This window comes from Phocoena phocoena, chromosome 3, assembly GCF_963924675.1.
Source record: "Phocoena phocoena chromosome 3, mPhoPho1.1, whole genome shotgun sequence".
NCBI lineage: Eukaryota > Metazoa > Chordata > Mammalia > Artiodactyla > Phocoenidae > Phocoena > Phocoena phocoena.
In genome coordinates, this window is record NC_089221.1 from 162,205,644 (window position 1) to 162,222,067 (window position 16,424).

At 47.9% G+C, this 16,424-nt stretch overlaps 1 protein-coding gene across 2 annotated transcripts in view; it reads left to right on the top strand.

The window, feature by feature from the left end:
• Positions 1-3,766: 3,766 nt before the first annotated feature.
• Positions 3,767-16,424, top strand: part of UPF1 (UPF1 RNA helicase and ATPase) — a 33,380-nt gene continuing 20,722 nt past the window's right edge. For both annotated transcript variants that reach the window (XM_065873965.1, XM_065873967.1), the window contains exon 1: positions 3,767-3,988. In XM_065873965.1, the coding sequence (XP_065730037.1) occupies positions 3,767-3,988 (222 nt within the window). The remainder of the gene's footprint in view (positions 3,989-16,424) is intronic.

Below are 16,424 nucleotides of genomic sequence, written 5' to 3' on the forward strand. Positions count from 1 at the left end.
ATATAAGTTGTGGCAGGCAGGATCTTTTGTTGAGGCACGCTGGGCTTCCCTCTAGTTGTGGCTTGCATGCATGCTCAATAGTTGTGGTGCGCGGGCTTAGTTGCCCTGTAGCACGTGGGATCTTAGTTCCCTGACCAGGGATGGAACCCGTGTCCCCTGCACTGGAAGGTGGATTCTTAACCACTGGACCACCAGGGAAGTCCCCATAAGCCCCTATTCTGATTGATGGATCACAGTGATGTTTCGGGTCTCCCAGAATTAGTGTTGGTTCAGAGCCAGTGTCCAGTAATTCCTGAAAGGCCTAATTATTTCCTTTTCCCCAGTGCACAGTCACCCTGGTAAAGGGCCATAGGTTTCATTGGAGAAGACTGGGAGAAATGTTAACATACAAATTTTTGGTAGTGTGCCAGGGTCCTTCCTCAAGGGCACTCAGCCTCATCTTCCTTAAAGATGTTCTGGGTTTGTGAACTGGATCAAATCTGAGGATTGACTGAGGGGCCGCGACTCTCTATTTTTGTGATTCAAGTTAGACTTCTGTTCACTTGACCTAGAACTTTTCTGCTTAAACAGATCAAATAAGAACTTAGTAGGCTTCCCATCTATTTCACTTCTAGGAACACCATGATCAGCTAGCCAATGCCATAGGTCTCTGTGAGTCAGACTATCCTGATTGTTTTTTTTTTTTTTTTTTCCTGATCGCTGCTTTGACCCTGATGTCCATTATGGTAATGATACCCACCTTGCCTTTGGTGTTTTGAGTGCCACCACTTGGCTTGTGCCAATCCGGGATTCAATTACTCTCATTGCATTTAGGTTTCCCAATTCAGTGGCAGCAGTTACTGTTATAAGTTCTGAGCTACAGAGAAGAGAGATCATAGAACTCCTCCAGGACGCTGGGGTTCCCCTCACAAATTCATTTCTCACAATCATGGTGAAAGTTGTATCCTTGGGACCTCCCAGGTTGGGTGAGTAGGTCTTAAATGACAAATCCACTCTACATTTTCATCTCCCTAGGCCTTAGACTCCTTTCCTCAAGAGTAAACCATAGTTACTGTTGAATTGTTTATTTCTCCTTTCAATTTATCACATTTTGCTTCATGTATTTTGGGTCTCTACTGTTAGGTAGAGACCCAAAATACATTATTTCCTCCTGATAGACTGAAACTTTTAACATTATATAATGTTCTTTGTCTCAAGTAACAATTTTTGTCTTAACATCTGAGATTAGTATAGCCAGTCCAGCTCTCTTTTGGTTACTATTTGCATGGAGTGTCTTTTTCTCTCCATTTACTTTCAATTTTGTCTTTGAATCTAAAGTGAGTCTTTTGTAGACAGCATAGTTGAACCTTGATTAAAAAAATCAGTTCTGGGCTTCCCTGGTGGCTCAGTGGTTGAGAGTCCGCCTTCCGATGCAGGGGACACAGGTTCGTGCCCCGGTCCGGGAAGATCCCACATGCCGCGGAGCAGCTGGGCCCGTGAGCCATGGTCGCCGAGCCTGCGCATCCGGAGCCTGTGCTCCACAACGGGAGAGGCCACAACAGTGAGAGGCCCACGTACTGCAAAAAAAAAAAAAAAAAAAAATCAGTTCTGACAATCTCTGTCTTTTAAGTGGAGAATTTAATCCATTTACAGTTAGTGTAATTACACATAAAGACTTATTTCTGCCATTTGCTATTTGCTTTCTATACGTCATGTCTTTTTTTTCAATTCCTCCATTACCGACTTCTTTTGTGTTAAATAGATATGTTTTAGTGTATTATCAAATACACTAAAACGTTTTGCAAATGTGAGTGTATGTAGGACATAAGAGGAGATCCTTAGAAATGGAATTGCTAGGTCAAATGCAGGGCAGGGCATGCATTTAAAACTCTGATAAGGGGGACTTCCCTGCTGGCACAGTGGTTAAGAATCCATCTGCCAATGCAGGGGACATGGGTTCGAGCCCTGCTCTGGGAAGATCTCACATGCCACGGAGCAACTAAGCCCATGTGCCACAGCTGCTGAGCCTGAGCTCTAGACCCTGAGAGCCACAACTACTGAGCCAGAGTGCCACAACTACTGAAGCCCCTGCACCTAGAGCCTTGCTCTGCAACAAGAGAAGCCACTGCAATCAGAAGCCCACGCACCGCAACCAAGAGTAGCCCCCACTCGCCACAACAAGAGAAAGCCCGTGCACAGCAACGAAGACCCAACGCAGCCAAAAATAAATAAATAAATAAACTGATAAGTTTTACCACATTGGTCTTAAATGCTTCTACCAATTCAATTGGATATTTTCCATAGAGGGCTTTGCATTTCATTGAAAGAATCTGTTGGCTTGTTGGGATTCTCCCTTAAGCTCTCACCCTGGAGAGGGGGACCTAATTATTCATTTTTTATATTCCCACATTTTAGTGCACAGGAAGCCAAAAAAGATGTGAAGAAGGAAAAAGGAAACTCTTATCATGTTGTGACAGGAATATTGGAAAATGAGGAACAGTGCAGCATCAGGAAATTTTAGTGTAGCCATGCAAACCAGGAGCCCTGTGAGCTGACTTCAAGTATTTAGTCCCAGAATCTTGGGAAGTGGCAGGTTCTCGAAGACACTTTACAAAAAAGGAAACTGAGGCTAGGAGTTAGGAAATTAATGCTCATAAACTAGTAACTGAACTTTTACTGAGCACCTCCTGTGTGTTGGCATTATTCTCCCCATGGGGAAGTCCATGATCACATGGTCAGCTCCTGTCCACATGGAACTTTCCTTTATAAATACTTCTTAAGGGAGTAAATAGTAGCTCATTTATTCCTCATTCCATCTTAATGGCTATTATTTCCCTTTCCCAGATGAGAAAACCCTAGGCTCAGAGAGGTGAAATCACTTGTACAAAGCCACACAGCCAGTAGGTGGTCAGGTCTGGATTTCAACTCAGAGCAAGTACTCCCAGTCGCTTTGTTATATACTGCCTCTAAATAATATTATTGACCAGAGCAGCAGCAATCACCATTTCCGCGTGCTAGGCTCTGTGGTAAGGACTGTCCCCATTCATTTATTCAACCAATGCACACTGAGCAGCTACTTTGGGCCAGGCGCCCCCTTTTAAAAGATGGGTTAACAGGCCCAGGGAGCTTCTTCGAGAGATGGGGACGCACCGCACCGTCCTGGCCAAGCCTCCCCAGCTGGGTGTTCCACCTATGTAAGGCATTCAGTTGGCGCTCAGTTAACCCAAGACACCGTCACCGCCTCTAACGACACAGACGACCAAGTCCGCAACCAACCTCTGCCCCAGCGCCACAGAGCAGCGGTTGGGGCGGGACCACGTACTGGAGCGTCTGCTGAGACGGCAGTTGGAAGCCCCGCCCCCCACGCGTGCACGTTGCGCGTCCCGTCGGCCCGCTAGGCTCCGGGAGTCCGGGCGCGGTTGGAGGCGTCCTCAAGGAGTGCGCGCGCCTGCGCCGGCGTCGGGCTCGCGCACGCGCACCTGCGCCGGCGTCGGGCTCGCGCACGCGCACGGCGGCGACGGCAGCGGTGGCGGCGGTTCCTGCCGAGGGCTGCGAGGGCGGGCGGCTCCGAAGGAAGCGGCGAAGCTGAGAGGCTCGGCGGCAGCGGCGGCGGTTTGGCGGGCGTGACTCTCGACCCTGCTCGCTCTGCGGCGGGCGTTTTGATCCGTTTCACGGGCGCGGGTGCAGCGGCGGCGGCGGCAGCCCGAGGCCTGCGGCCTAGGCCTCAGCGCGGCGGCGGGCTCGAGTGAGGTGTGGAGCCGGCCTGAGAGCTCTACGCGGCGGCACCATGAGCGTGGAGGCGTACGGGCCCAGCTCGCAGACGCTCACCTTCCTGGACACTGAGGAGGCCGAGCTGCTCGGCGCCGACACCCAGGGCTCCGAGTTCGAGTTTACCGACTTCACTCTCCCCAGCCAGACGCAGACGCCCCCCGGCGGCCCCGGAGGTGGCGGCGCTGGGGCCCCGGTCTGCGCGGGCCCGGGAGCGGCGGCCGGACAGCTCGACGCACAGGTGAGCGGCACATGGCGACGCCGGAAGCCAGGGCCGGGCCTCGGCGGTCGGGGACCTGCCCCGGTTTCCCCTCCAGCCGGTCCCGGGCTGATCTGCTCGGGTCCCACAGCCCGGCCGGGTCCGGAGTAACCTGGCCGGGCATCTCCCGCTCAGGACGTGCCCGGAGTAACCTGCCCCAGTTTCCGCTCTCCAGCCGGACCCGGGTAGATCTCCTTCAAGTTCCGCTCTGGTTGCGTCCGAGTGATCTCAGGACCTAGCTCAGGCTGGGTCTTAGGTGATCTGTCCCAAGTCCTCTTCCGGTCCTGTCCGAGGTGAGCGGCCCTAGGTCCGTCTCTGGCCAGGTTGGGGGCGACTTGTCCCCGAGTTCTCCTCCAGCTGGGTCAGTGCCCTGCTCAAACCAGCTCCGGGGTGATCTGCTCCGGTTCCCCCTCTGGCTGATGTGACCGCCCTGCCTCACTCCCTTACCTGTGGTCGCAGCCATCGGGGCACCCCCGCCCCCATTCATGCCCACTGTGCGGCGGGTTCAAATTTCACCGGGCCCTGGGATGCTGGCGAGAGGAGGGTCGAGGCTTCCCCAGCAGACACGGAATTTTTGCATCCAATCGAGAACCCCACACTCTCTGGCTTTTAAGATTATTCATGAAGCAGTTTGCGTTTTGTTTTTCCTTCTTGCATTGCCTGTTGCTGAAATCGACCTGTTACGTAACTCCACAGCCCTGCCTTGGAAAAGTTGGTTTTGAGTTTGTTCCTCCAATGGGGCAGTGGTAGTGGGTTTCATATAAATGGTTCTGCCACGTCAGAAAGTTTTGTTCTTAATAATGTGAACATTTAGCGAAGGCTGCTCAGTTATTTTAAATTTGGGTTTGTGTTACGAGAGTGTGTTGGGCATACACTTCCTGGACCTGGGTCCTTGCCCCGGGGTGCGAGAAGGGACTGGCAGTGGTCTTGGGCTGGGCTCCCCAGGAATGTAGCCATCTTCCTGTGGATCTCAGATTCCATTCCTGTGCCTGGCACCTCCCTCAGGTTTATTTTCCTGAATTCTCAGCCAGGGAGGAGCTATAGGGTTCACCTTGTCATAGGTGTCCCTTAGCAAGAGGATCCACCGCCAGGGTGTGGGGAGCTAACCCATCCTCAGCCAGAGTGAGCTCAAACCTTGTCCTGGAGGAGGGGGCTTACATTCTAGTTGGATGAGTCATTCCCGTGGGTAGACCACCCACCTGGACTTTCTTTTAGCCCCTAATAGAAGCAGAAAACATTTGACTCATGCTAACCCCAGATTCCTTAAAAATAGAAGCTTGATGGGTGGGGCATCAGGGAGAACAGGTGTGCACCATATGTATGTTTTTTCGGTTTTGTTTACATATGGTGGGGGAAGGTAGGAGAGAGGGGAGAGTTTGCATGGAGAAATGAATGAGCTGCTGGAGGCTCATGATAATGCCTGTAGTTTCATACTCTGTAGACCTGTTTCCACAGCTGTAAAATGGGGATAACAGCTATATTTTTGTTACTTTTAAACATACGTGAAATCTGGATTCATGTATGGATGGATAGACCAGATAGTGCTGTCTGTAATTTGTGTCCAGCATGTCCGGAAGGCTGAGGATAAAGATCTCTTGGTTGAGCAGTGTGCCATGACCCGTGGCAGCTCAGGGTTGTGAGAGGTAATCGTTTTATTGGAAATCCTGTTTAAACTGTAGCCTATAAAACAGCAAGCCTGGAGCAGCTCTGAGTTCTAGTTGGGTTCTTTTTTTTTTTTTTTAATTAATAAATAAATATATTTATACTTATTTATTTTTGGCTGCATCGGGTCTTCGTTGCTGTGTGCTGGCTTTCTCTAGTTGTGGTGAGCGGGGGCTACTCATTGCGTTGGCTTCTCTTGTATCGGAGCACAGGCTCTAGGCACGTGGGCTCAGTAGTTGTGGCTCACGGGCTCTAGAGAGCAGGCTCAGTAGTTGTGGCGCATGGGCTTAGTTGCTCCGCGGCATGTGGGATCTTCCCGGACCAGGGCTCAAACCCATGTCCCCTGCATTGGCAGGTGGATTCTTAACCACTGCGCCACCAGGGAAGTCCCTGGGCTTCTATTCTGAGTGCCTTTTGATTTTATCTTATTGGATGAGTGGCTGTGGATTGTCAAGTGCTGGGCAACCACTTTTGTTTCACAGCTTTACCGAGGTAGAATTCACATACCATACACTTCACCCATTCAAAGTGTGCAATTGAGTGACTTCAGTACATCAGAGTTGTGCAGCCACCACCACAGTCCATTTTAGGACATTTTCATCACCATAAAAAGAAGCCTTGCACCCCTTAGCCTGTCAGTCCTCCCTTCTCTTACCCCAGGCAGCCACTAATCTTTCTATCTCTGGATTTACGTACTCTGGACATTTCATATAAATAGACATATAGTATGTGTTCTTTTGTTCTTTTACTGAGCATGTTTTCAAGGTTCGTCTATGTTGTGGCATGTTATCTGCTCCATTCCTTATTATGACTGAATGATATTCCACAGCACAGACAGACCACATTTTGTTTATCCACTTACCTGTCGGTGGACATTTGAGTTGTTTTTGTTTTTAGCTGTTATGGAAAATGCTGCTGTGAACGTCTGTGTAGAGGTTTCTGTGTGGACGTAAGCCTTCAGTGAAATTGGTGGGTGGTATGGTAACAACTGCCTGTTGCTTTTTCGGGTGCTGCCAGACTGTTTTCCGGTGTGTAGCCACTTTTGATATCAGTCTTGACTGCCAGTTTTGCACAGTTGGTTTTATCTGAAAGTTTGTTGAGGTAACACATGTGTGTCTTGGCCAGGGTGGGAGAATGGCAGGCAGAGGTGACTCCTGCTGAGCTCTGAGTTGGTTCCAATAACACTTGTTTTCTTGTTTATGATTTGAAACTGATATTTATCAAAGCCCTGACAGGTGTCCTTAAGATAAAGGGACAGTTTTCTTTTGGGTATTTGACCCTTTCCTGGCCCCTTCCCCTGCCCCTCAAAGGGCAGGGAAAGGTAATTTTGGAAGTCCTTTGCATAATAGCTGGTACTACAGACCTTCTGGTCTGCCTAGTTGGAATATTTCCCCTTGACTGTTGCTACTATCGTGTTTCCTCCAAACATTGGAATTATGGTGAAAATCTTAAGAGTTGGGAACACTGCCAAACAAAAAAAAGGAAATGAACCATTGATACAGCCAGCAACATGGATGCATCTTAAAATAATTACAGTGAGTGAAAGATGCACTTAAAAAAGAGTATATACTCTTTGATTCTGTTCATATAAAACTCTAGAAAGTGCTAGGTAACCTACAGTGACAGAAGGCAGATCAGTGGTTGTGGGGAGGGGAGGAAAGGAGAGAGGGATGGCAAAGGCAAGAGGAGACTGAGGGTGATGGATGTGTTTGTTACCTTTATTGATGGAATCACCGGTGTTTATGTACATTGATGTGTGTCAATTTATAAAATTATAAAGAGCTGCTACCTACTTTTCAAAACCTGCTGCCTTCAGAAGTCAGGGAAGGCTGTTCCAGCATATCCTTGATTGTCCAGGTAAACAGATCATCTTCTGCTTCCTGGCCCTCAGCTTATGATGAGGAGTGAGTTTCATATAGTTCCGGGGTTCCTAAAAGTGGTGAGTTTAAAATTTGAGTCGGCCTTTTTTTGTTCCGTGAACACTCAGTACAGCTGTGACATAAGTACGCCTTGAGAAAATTGGAGATGAGATGCTGCTAACCTCGCAGGAGCTCTGGCATGTGTTCTACCTGTACTTTCCTCTTATTGGATTTCTGGCGTTTGGTTCCAAACCCCCGAAAGGGAGGGCTTACGTGTCAGTTACTGCTTAATAAGCGAAATAACTCCTAACTCTATTTACCCAATTAGTTTTGTTACCCAGATTCAGCATGATTGGGGGGAAAAGGTAACACTAATACAATACCAATATTAACAGCAGAACAAAGTTCTCTATCAATCTAGCTCCCACAACCAAAAAAGAGAGGCATCTTTCTAATAGCTTTACTGGGCTTCCCTGGTGGTGCAGTGGTTTAGAATCCACCTGCCAATGCAGGGGACACGGGTTCGAGCCCTGGTCCGGGATGATCCCACATAACGCAGAGCAACTAAGCCCGTGTGCCACAACTACTGAGCCTGTGCTCTAGAGCCTGCGAGCTGCAACTACTGAGCCCGCGTGCCTAGAGCCCGTGCTCCGCAACAAGAGAAGCCACTGCAATGAGAAGCCTGTGCACCGCAATGAAGAGTAGCCCCCAGTCGCCGCAGGTAGAGAAAGCCCGTGCAGAGCAATGAAGACCCAGCGCAGCCAAAAAAAAAGTAATAATAAAATAAATAAATGATAGCTTTACTGAGGTATGGTCATATACCAGAGTCCTCTTGTTTGTTTTTTATAATTTTTACAATTTCACACACCTTGATCTGGGTCATAGATATAAGCAGGTAAGACTTTTTTTTTTTTTTTTTTTTTGGCTTCAAGCAGCTTGCAGGATCTTAGTTCCCCGACCAGGGAATGAACCCTGGCCCCTGGCATTGGAAGCATTGAGTCCTAACCACTAGACCGCCAGGCAGTTCCCGAGGCCTCTTGTTTTTAAGTGTTCAATTCAGTGTTTTGTGTTTTTTTTGTTCATTTTTTTTAAAGTAAATTTACTGGGCTGTGTAGCCATCCCAACAGTCACTCACTGTCCTGAGTTCTCTTTCATGCCACCTTTCCTTTACTCTTCTATTTTTGCTCCTTCTAATCTTGGTAGTTTCTTGTTAAAGCTCTAAGGTAGGGAGATCGGGTGACCCCGCGCTTCCCATTCCAGGTCACACACTGGGGAGATATGGTGCATCGTGTGCTAGGTAGGTTCTGTGCTGGGGTTCAGAGGTAGGAGCTGAGGCCTGGCCACACTGCTCATGTGGTGAGCCTGGGAGCCCTCATGTGTCTGTTCACGTTTTGTTTTGTTCCCTCTGCACAGACTCTCAGGCTGACCTCCTCAGCCTGGTTCTCAACGCCCGTCCTCTCAGTACTTCTGTTTCACTGTCTTGCTGTGCTTGGGGAGGGCTGACTCCCACTGGGAGTCAAAGTGAGTCCTTTGCCAACTGCAGCTGCTTTGTTAGAAATGGCAGGTGCTGCCCAGTCTGCAGTTGACCCTGGGGACAGTGAGGGCCCAGAGGAGGGAAAGGGAAAAAAGCCTTTGTGAGTGGTGGTCCTTGAGTTGTTCAGGAAGTGCACTCTGAACCACTTGGGCACAGGGCTTGGCATGGAGGGAAAAGGGCTGTTGTCCACGACGAGGGGCTCGGGCTGGATCCTGGAGCCTTGTGTTGCTGCTGAGGGGTGCCGTGACCTCCCTTGAGAGGAAGGGCCCTTAGGTGGCAGGGAGACCTGGCAGAGTTTGGCTGAGGCTAGAAGGGGAGCTCAGGCAGAGAGCGCTGGGGTCAGATGTGTGCCCTCAGGTGCGCACATGTGTGAACCACCACAGTACCAGGTGGCCACAGTGGCCACTCCTCCTCAGGCACATGCTCGTCACTGCGCCGAGCACCCCGTTGTCCCCGAGTCCTCATAACTCCTCCAGAGCAGGCGTGAGTTCTTGTCTGATGGTTTTTTTTTTTTTTTTTATAAATTTATTTATTCATTTATTTATTTTTGGTTGTGTTGGGTCTTCGTTTCTGTGCGAGGGCTTTCTCTAGTTGTGGCAAGCGGGGGCCACTCTTCATCGCGGTGCGCGGGCCTCTCACTGTCGCGGCCTCTCTTGCTGCAGAGCACAGGCTCCATAAGCGCAGAGCTCAGTATTTGTAGCTCACGGGCCCAGCTGCTCCGTGGCACGTGGGATCTTCCCAGACCAGGGCTTGAACCCATGTCCCCTGCATTGGCAGGCAGACTCTCAACCACTGCGCCACCAGGGAAGCCCTTGTCTGATGGTTTTCATCAGGGCCCGGGATCCCCCTGGGCTGAGGCAGGGCTCCCCTTGGATGGGAGGTGTGAGTAGGGGGTCAGCAGACCTTTGGAGGTGCTGCCCTGAGAGCTGGGTGAGAGGCCTTGCAGGAGGGAGAGGCCCCACCAGAGCGCTGTGCGCAGGGGCTGGAGGGGCAGATTGTGGGCAGTGGCTCTCAACTGAGGGGCAGTTGTGGTGGTTAGCGTGGTAGGGGTGGTCTTTTGGTGGTATAGGACAGTCCAGCTCACAGAGAAGGGCCAAGATGACCATTGTGTTCAGTGGGACCCAGAGCAGAATGTGGCCTGGGAGGTGCAGAGCGGGCAGTGAGTCGGGCCGGGTCTTTAGTGCTCCCTTTTCCAAGTCTTATGGGGCCCCAGTCTTGGGGGGCTTTGAACTCTTCTTGCCGGAAGAGCTTTCCTTGAGGGCAAAATCCTACTTCCTCTGATAAACAACAGGAATGCCGAGTCCTGGGATCCCATGGCTGGCATAGGGTCCTTGTGCCTTTTTATGTGTGTTGGTCCACTAGCAGCTTGCAAGTTGGACAACTGAGCCGGGTTTCTCAGGATCCCTGCGGATTGTTGCCAGGACGGCTTCTAGACAGTACAGTTGATTTAGGCTGCCTGCTGAGCTGTGAGTAGCCCTTTGTCATGACTGAGGATAGCACCTTCCTATCTACTGTAGCTCCTCGCATAGCTCAGCAGCCAGGGCTGACAGTGAACCTGGAGGGGTTGCTTGCCTCATCCCGAGGCAGAAGCCATTTGGTACAAGCTGTGCTCATCTTCCATCACTCCTTTCAAGTGCATGGCTCTGCAGAGCTAACACAGATTCCAGGCAGCCACCTTGTCCACCTGTATTGTGTAAAAATGTTTATTAGGAATTCTCTCGTGTATAAGTAGATAAAGCAAATCCTGCCCATCTGTCTTCTTGATTTGATGGTTGTGAAGATTTTCTTTTCTCTCTTTTTTCTTTTTCTTTGCTGAAGTGTTTTAAAGCAAATCCAACTTGTCATTTCACTCTTCTGAGGTTGAGCCATATGAGTTAGTGATACTCAACCATTTAGACTTATGCTATTTAGAATGCATTTCTAAAAACATGAAAAGGGCATCTTTCCTTCATAGCCGTACTGCTGTGGTCAGACAAACAGCACCAACAGTAGTTTTTCAGGATCATCTAATATTGAATACATGGGGCTTCCCTTTCTCCACAGTCAGATTATTTACCTGGTCCGGATCCCCGTGAGGTCTAGTGTTAATGTGATTGATTGGCACGTCTCCAGCCCTGCTCTTCTGGGCAGCCCCTCCCTCTTCTTCTTTTCATGCTACTGAGCCAGGATCCGGTCCAGGTCACTGTCCTGTGAGGTGTCCTGCCTTCTGGACTGAACCTCTCCTCACAGCCTGGCTTCTCCCTGCAGGTGTGGGTGGATTCCATGTCAGTCTGTGAGCTCCTTTGCGAGTGGCTGACCCCAGAGCTGGGCAGGCAGGGGCAGCACAGGGTGAGCTGCAGACACCCCAGACAGGTCGAGGATATTCTTGAGCTTTGAAATGAACGGTAGGGGTGGACTTAGCATTTGGTCAAAACAAGGGTCTACTGAAAAGAGGGAGGCAGGTAGAACTCCTTTAACCCAAAGCTCAGGGACTGCTGTGTTGGGTGGGACCATGTGACGTTCCCTTCATTGTAGGTCAAAAATGGTCAAATCTCAACAATTTCTTGTGGTTAAAACTAATGGATTAAAGAAGGCTAAGAGATTACATCACAAATTATGTGTAATTGTTAACTGGGTCTTGGATTTAAAAAACTGTAAAGGACATTATTAGAACATTGGGAAAATGTGTCTATGTGTATTAGATATCAGTATTACATCAGCATTATTCCCGAGTGTGATGTTTATATTGTGGTTGTGTGGAGAAAGCCCTTGTCCTGGGACCTATGATTCTGAAATGGATCAGGAAAAAAAAACTATGTGTGTGTGTGAACACATGTGTGCATATGTGTGCAGAGCAAGAGAGGGAGAGAGCAAATGTGGCAAAATGTGAGTGGCTGGTGGATCCAGATGGTGGGTGTGTGGGTCATTCATTCTCTGTAGCTTTGAAACTTTTTCAAAAGCTGAGGGAGAGCGGATCTTCTGTTAGCCTTTTGCTGAGGCAGGGCTCAGAGACCTGGTAGTTCCTCTCTGCCTCAGGTCACCTGAGGGAAAGGCGATTTCCCACTCGCTCTTTTTTATTTAAGTTGTGGCAGAAAAGAATAAATGATGTCATTTTACATCTCAACCTTTATATTTTGATTGAGAAGATATGTTCATTTAGCTAACACTGTGAGAGCCTCCTGGGGTGTGGGCTCAGTTCTAGGTGCGGGGGTCAGAGCAGGGAGCAGGACCGGCAGAGCTGGCCCCACTGGTGCCCCTCAGATAGGGTCAGGGGAGGCCTCCCTAGGAGGTGCCCTGTGGACCGGGACTGAAGGACCAGGAGCCATCTGTGTAGAAGCCAGGGGGATAGTGAGTGCAAAGGCCCTGGGACATTGGCATAGTCTGGGATTGAGGGACAGGAATGTCTATTTCATGCTGAGTGGTATGACGCTTATGAGGTTTGGGGTAAAAATTTATGGTCTAAAAGTTCTTACCAGCACAGTTAGTGGTAATGTTTGAACTGATGTGCTTTTCCTTTGTGGGAATGAAGTGACCTCTCTTCCTGCTGTTCTGAGGTGCACTGAGTTCTGCAGTGGGTCGTAAGAAACTCCCTGGGCAGAAAACCTCTGCAAGACCTTGATCAGCTCGGCAGCTCATAGATGGACTTCAATAATGAGTGTCCAGAGCAGGGGTGGAGGGGGAACTGTTTCCTTCGCTTTCTAGACCCAGTGACACGGTGCCTGGGGATGGGCTTGGTGCCAGGGGTGCAGGGAGGACTTTCCCCTCTTGAGCCCAGCAGGACCCAGGGGTCCTGGCTGGAGGTGATGGGTTGATAACCTCAGTCCTGTGCCAGACAAGGACACTCCCCTCCCTTCTTCCATTACGTCGCCTGGCTTGGACTGTGGGCTTTCTCTGTGCCAGGCACTCTTTAGTGCTTTAACTCATTTAATTATAGTTGCTAAGGTCAAATGTATTTTTGAAGTTAATGTTTATCTTAAAACTTTCCAGAAAGTAGAGGGAGAAACTAACAAGCCCGCTATAGAAGTCTGTGTTGTGGTCAGGTCACAGCTGGGCAGGAGTGGGGCTGGGCAGGGGTTGGACAAGTGCACGTGGTGTGTAGGTGTGCGTAAGTACTTGTGAGGAGGGACACACCCACGCCCCCCAGCCACACAGCTACAGGGCCTACTGGGGAATCTGGACTCCTCTCTCTCTAGTCTCCCTGCCTTCAGTGGGGGGTGAGGGAGAATCCATCTGACCTTGTGTTGTGTCGGTATTGTATTGTCTCTTGAGAGTTCCTAGAGCAGGTCCTAGAACGGATTTAGATTTCCTGCTCCTTATTAAGCCCGAAGGGGTATGAGTGATGCAGAGAAAGGGTCGTCACATGGTTGGTCAGGCTCTGTTAAGAGCCTCACACATTCCTGATGTGCCCTCTGCTGGTTCACTCTTCCCTCTGTGAGGGGAGATGAAGTGTGGGATCTGAGGCCTGGATGAAGCAGGAGTGGGTGGAATGAAGGCACCTGGTGTCACGCAGGTGTCCGTATTACTCCACATACTAATTTTTATGTTTGAGGAAAGTAAAGATTCACATATCACTAAGGATATTTCTTTACACATAAAAGTTTATACAACCTGATGAGACATTTTAAGAGTTCTTCTAGACTAGGAGTTAGCAAGCATTTTTTTTTCTTTTTTTTTTAAATTAACCATTTTTTATTTTATTTTTTAAAATTATTTATTTATTTATTTTGGCACGGGCTTCTCTAAGGCGTGCCATCTTAGTTGCGGTATATGGGATCTTAGTTCCCTGACCAGGGATCGAACCTGGGCCCCCTGCATTGGGATCGTGGAGTCTTAACCACTGGACCACCAGGGAAGTCCCCCAACCGTGTTTTAAATTAAAGTATAGTTAATTTACAATATTGTGTTAGTTTCAGGTATACAGCAAAATGATTCAGTTATATATATATTCTTTTTCAGATTCTATTCCATTATAGGTTATTACAAGATACTGAATGTAGCACCCTATACTGTAGGTCCCTGTTGTTTTATCGATTTTATAGTAGCAGGGTGTATATGTCAATTTCAAACTCCTAATTAACATCCCCCCATCAGCCCTGTTGGTAACCATAAGTTTGTTTTCTATAGTTGTGAGTCCATTTCTGTTTTGAAAATAAGTTCATTTGTTTCATTTTTTTAGATTTCACATGCAAGTGATATCATGTGATATTTGTCTTTGTCTGACTTCACTTAATAAGTGACTTCACTTAATATGATAATATGATATGTCCATCCATGTTGCTGCAAATGACATTATTTCATTCTTTTTTATGGCTGAGTCATATTCCATTTTATGTATATGTACCACATCTTCTTATACATTCCTCTGTCGATGGACATTTAGGCTCCTTCCATGTCTTGGCTGTTGTAAATAGTGCTGCTGTGAACATTGGGGTGCATGTACATTTCGAATTAGAGTTTTCTTCGGATATATGCCCAGGAGTGGGATTGCTGGGTCATATGGTAGCTCTATGTTTAGTTTCTTGAGGAACCTCCATACTGTTCTCCATAGTGGCTGCACCAATTTACATTCCCACCAACAGCAAAGGAGAGTTCCTTTTTCTCCACGCCCTCTCCAGCATTTATTGTTTGTAGACTTTTAAATCATGGCCATTCTGACTCATGTGAAGTGATACCTCGTAGTTTTGGCTTGCATTTCTCTAATAATTAGCAATATTGAGTGTTTTGTCATGTACCTGTTGACCATCTGTATGTCTTCTTTGGAGAAATGTCAGCAAGCATTTCCTTAAAGTGCTAGGTAGTAAATGTTCTAGGCTTTGTGGGACAAGAAGCAAATACCTACTATTAGGTATTTAATCCAACCATTTAAAAATGTAAATACCATTCTGAGCCCAAGATTGTGGCCCACACCCTCTCAGCCCTCCCCTATAGCATGATATATGTGGCTCTTTCACTGCCATGAAGTGAAATCCAGGTACCATAATCTGGCCACACACTTTCAGAAAACAAACGTGTGTGCTGAGGCAGTCACACTGAGAGGTGTCTTGGTCCCTTGTCGGCAGCCTCATCCCAGTATTGCCACTGCATGTGTCAGGAGAAGTGTTGCCAAAAGGAGAGGTAACTTTTTGAAGTAGTAACTTGCTATCAAAATTTCAAACAAAGGGGACTTCCCTGGTGGTCCAGTGGGTAAGACTCCATGCTCCCAATGCAGGGGGCCCAGGTTCGATCCCTGGTCGGGGAACTAAGAGTCTGTCTGCATGCTGCAACTGAGAAGTCCGCATGCTGTAGCTAAGAAGTCTGCTTGCCGCAGCTAAGGATCCCACATGCCCACGTGCCGCAACTAAGACCCAGTGCAGCCTAAATAAATAAATAAATGTTTAAAATATTTTCAAACAAAGCACAACAAAAAATTTAACAACCTGATTAAAAATGGGCAAAGTACTTGACTAGACCTTTCTCCAGAGAAGATACCCAAATGGCCAACAGGCATAGGAAAAGATATTTAGCATCATTATAATCCAGGTTGTGTCAATCAAAACCGCAATGAGATACCACCTCACACCCATTAGGATGGCTACTATCAACAGCCAACAGAAAAATCACACGTGTTGGCAAGGATGTAGAGAAATTAGGACCCTTGTGCACTACTGGTGGGTGGGAATATAAAATAGTGTAGCTGCTGTGGAAAACAGTATGGCAATTCCTCAAAAAGTTAAACATAGAATAATTATATGATTCAGCAACTTCACTTCTGGGTATATACCCAAAGAATTGAAAACAGGGACTTGAAGAGATACTCGTACTCCACGTTCATAGCAACATCATTCACAGCAGCCAGAAGGTGGAAGCAACCCAAGTATTCACTGACTGATGAATGGATAAACAAAATGTTGTGTGTCCATACAATGGAATATTATTCAGCCTTAAAAAAGGAGGAAATTCTGACACAGGACATAGATGAACCTTGAGCACATTATGCTAAGTGAGATAAGTCAGTCACAAAAGGGCAAATACCGTATGATTCCACTTATGTGAGGTCCCTACAGTAGTCAGATTCATAGAAACAAAGTAGAATGGAGGTTGCCAGGGGCTGAGGGAGGGGGAATGGACAGTTTCAGTTTGAGAAGATGAGAAAGTTCTGGAGGTGGATGGTGGTGGTGGTTGCACAACCATGTGAATGTACTTAACGCCACAGAACCACTTAAAATTTTTTTTAAAAGGAGGTCAGGGATTTACAAAGAGGTGCTTGTGATGTTAATAATACTGTCTTCATTACATTAAAATCCAAAAGTTAATACTGATTTTTCATTAAAAAAAAAAACTTCCCCCAAACAAAGCATACAGTCTTCTTGCATTTAACCTGATTGTTGCCTTCTGAAAAAATGTT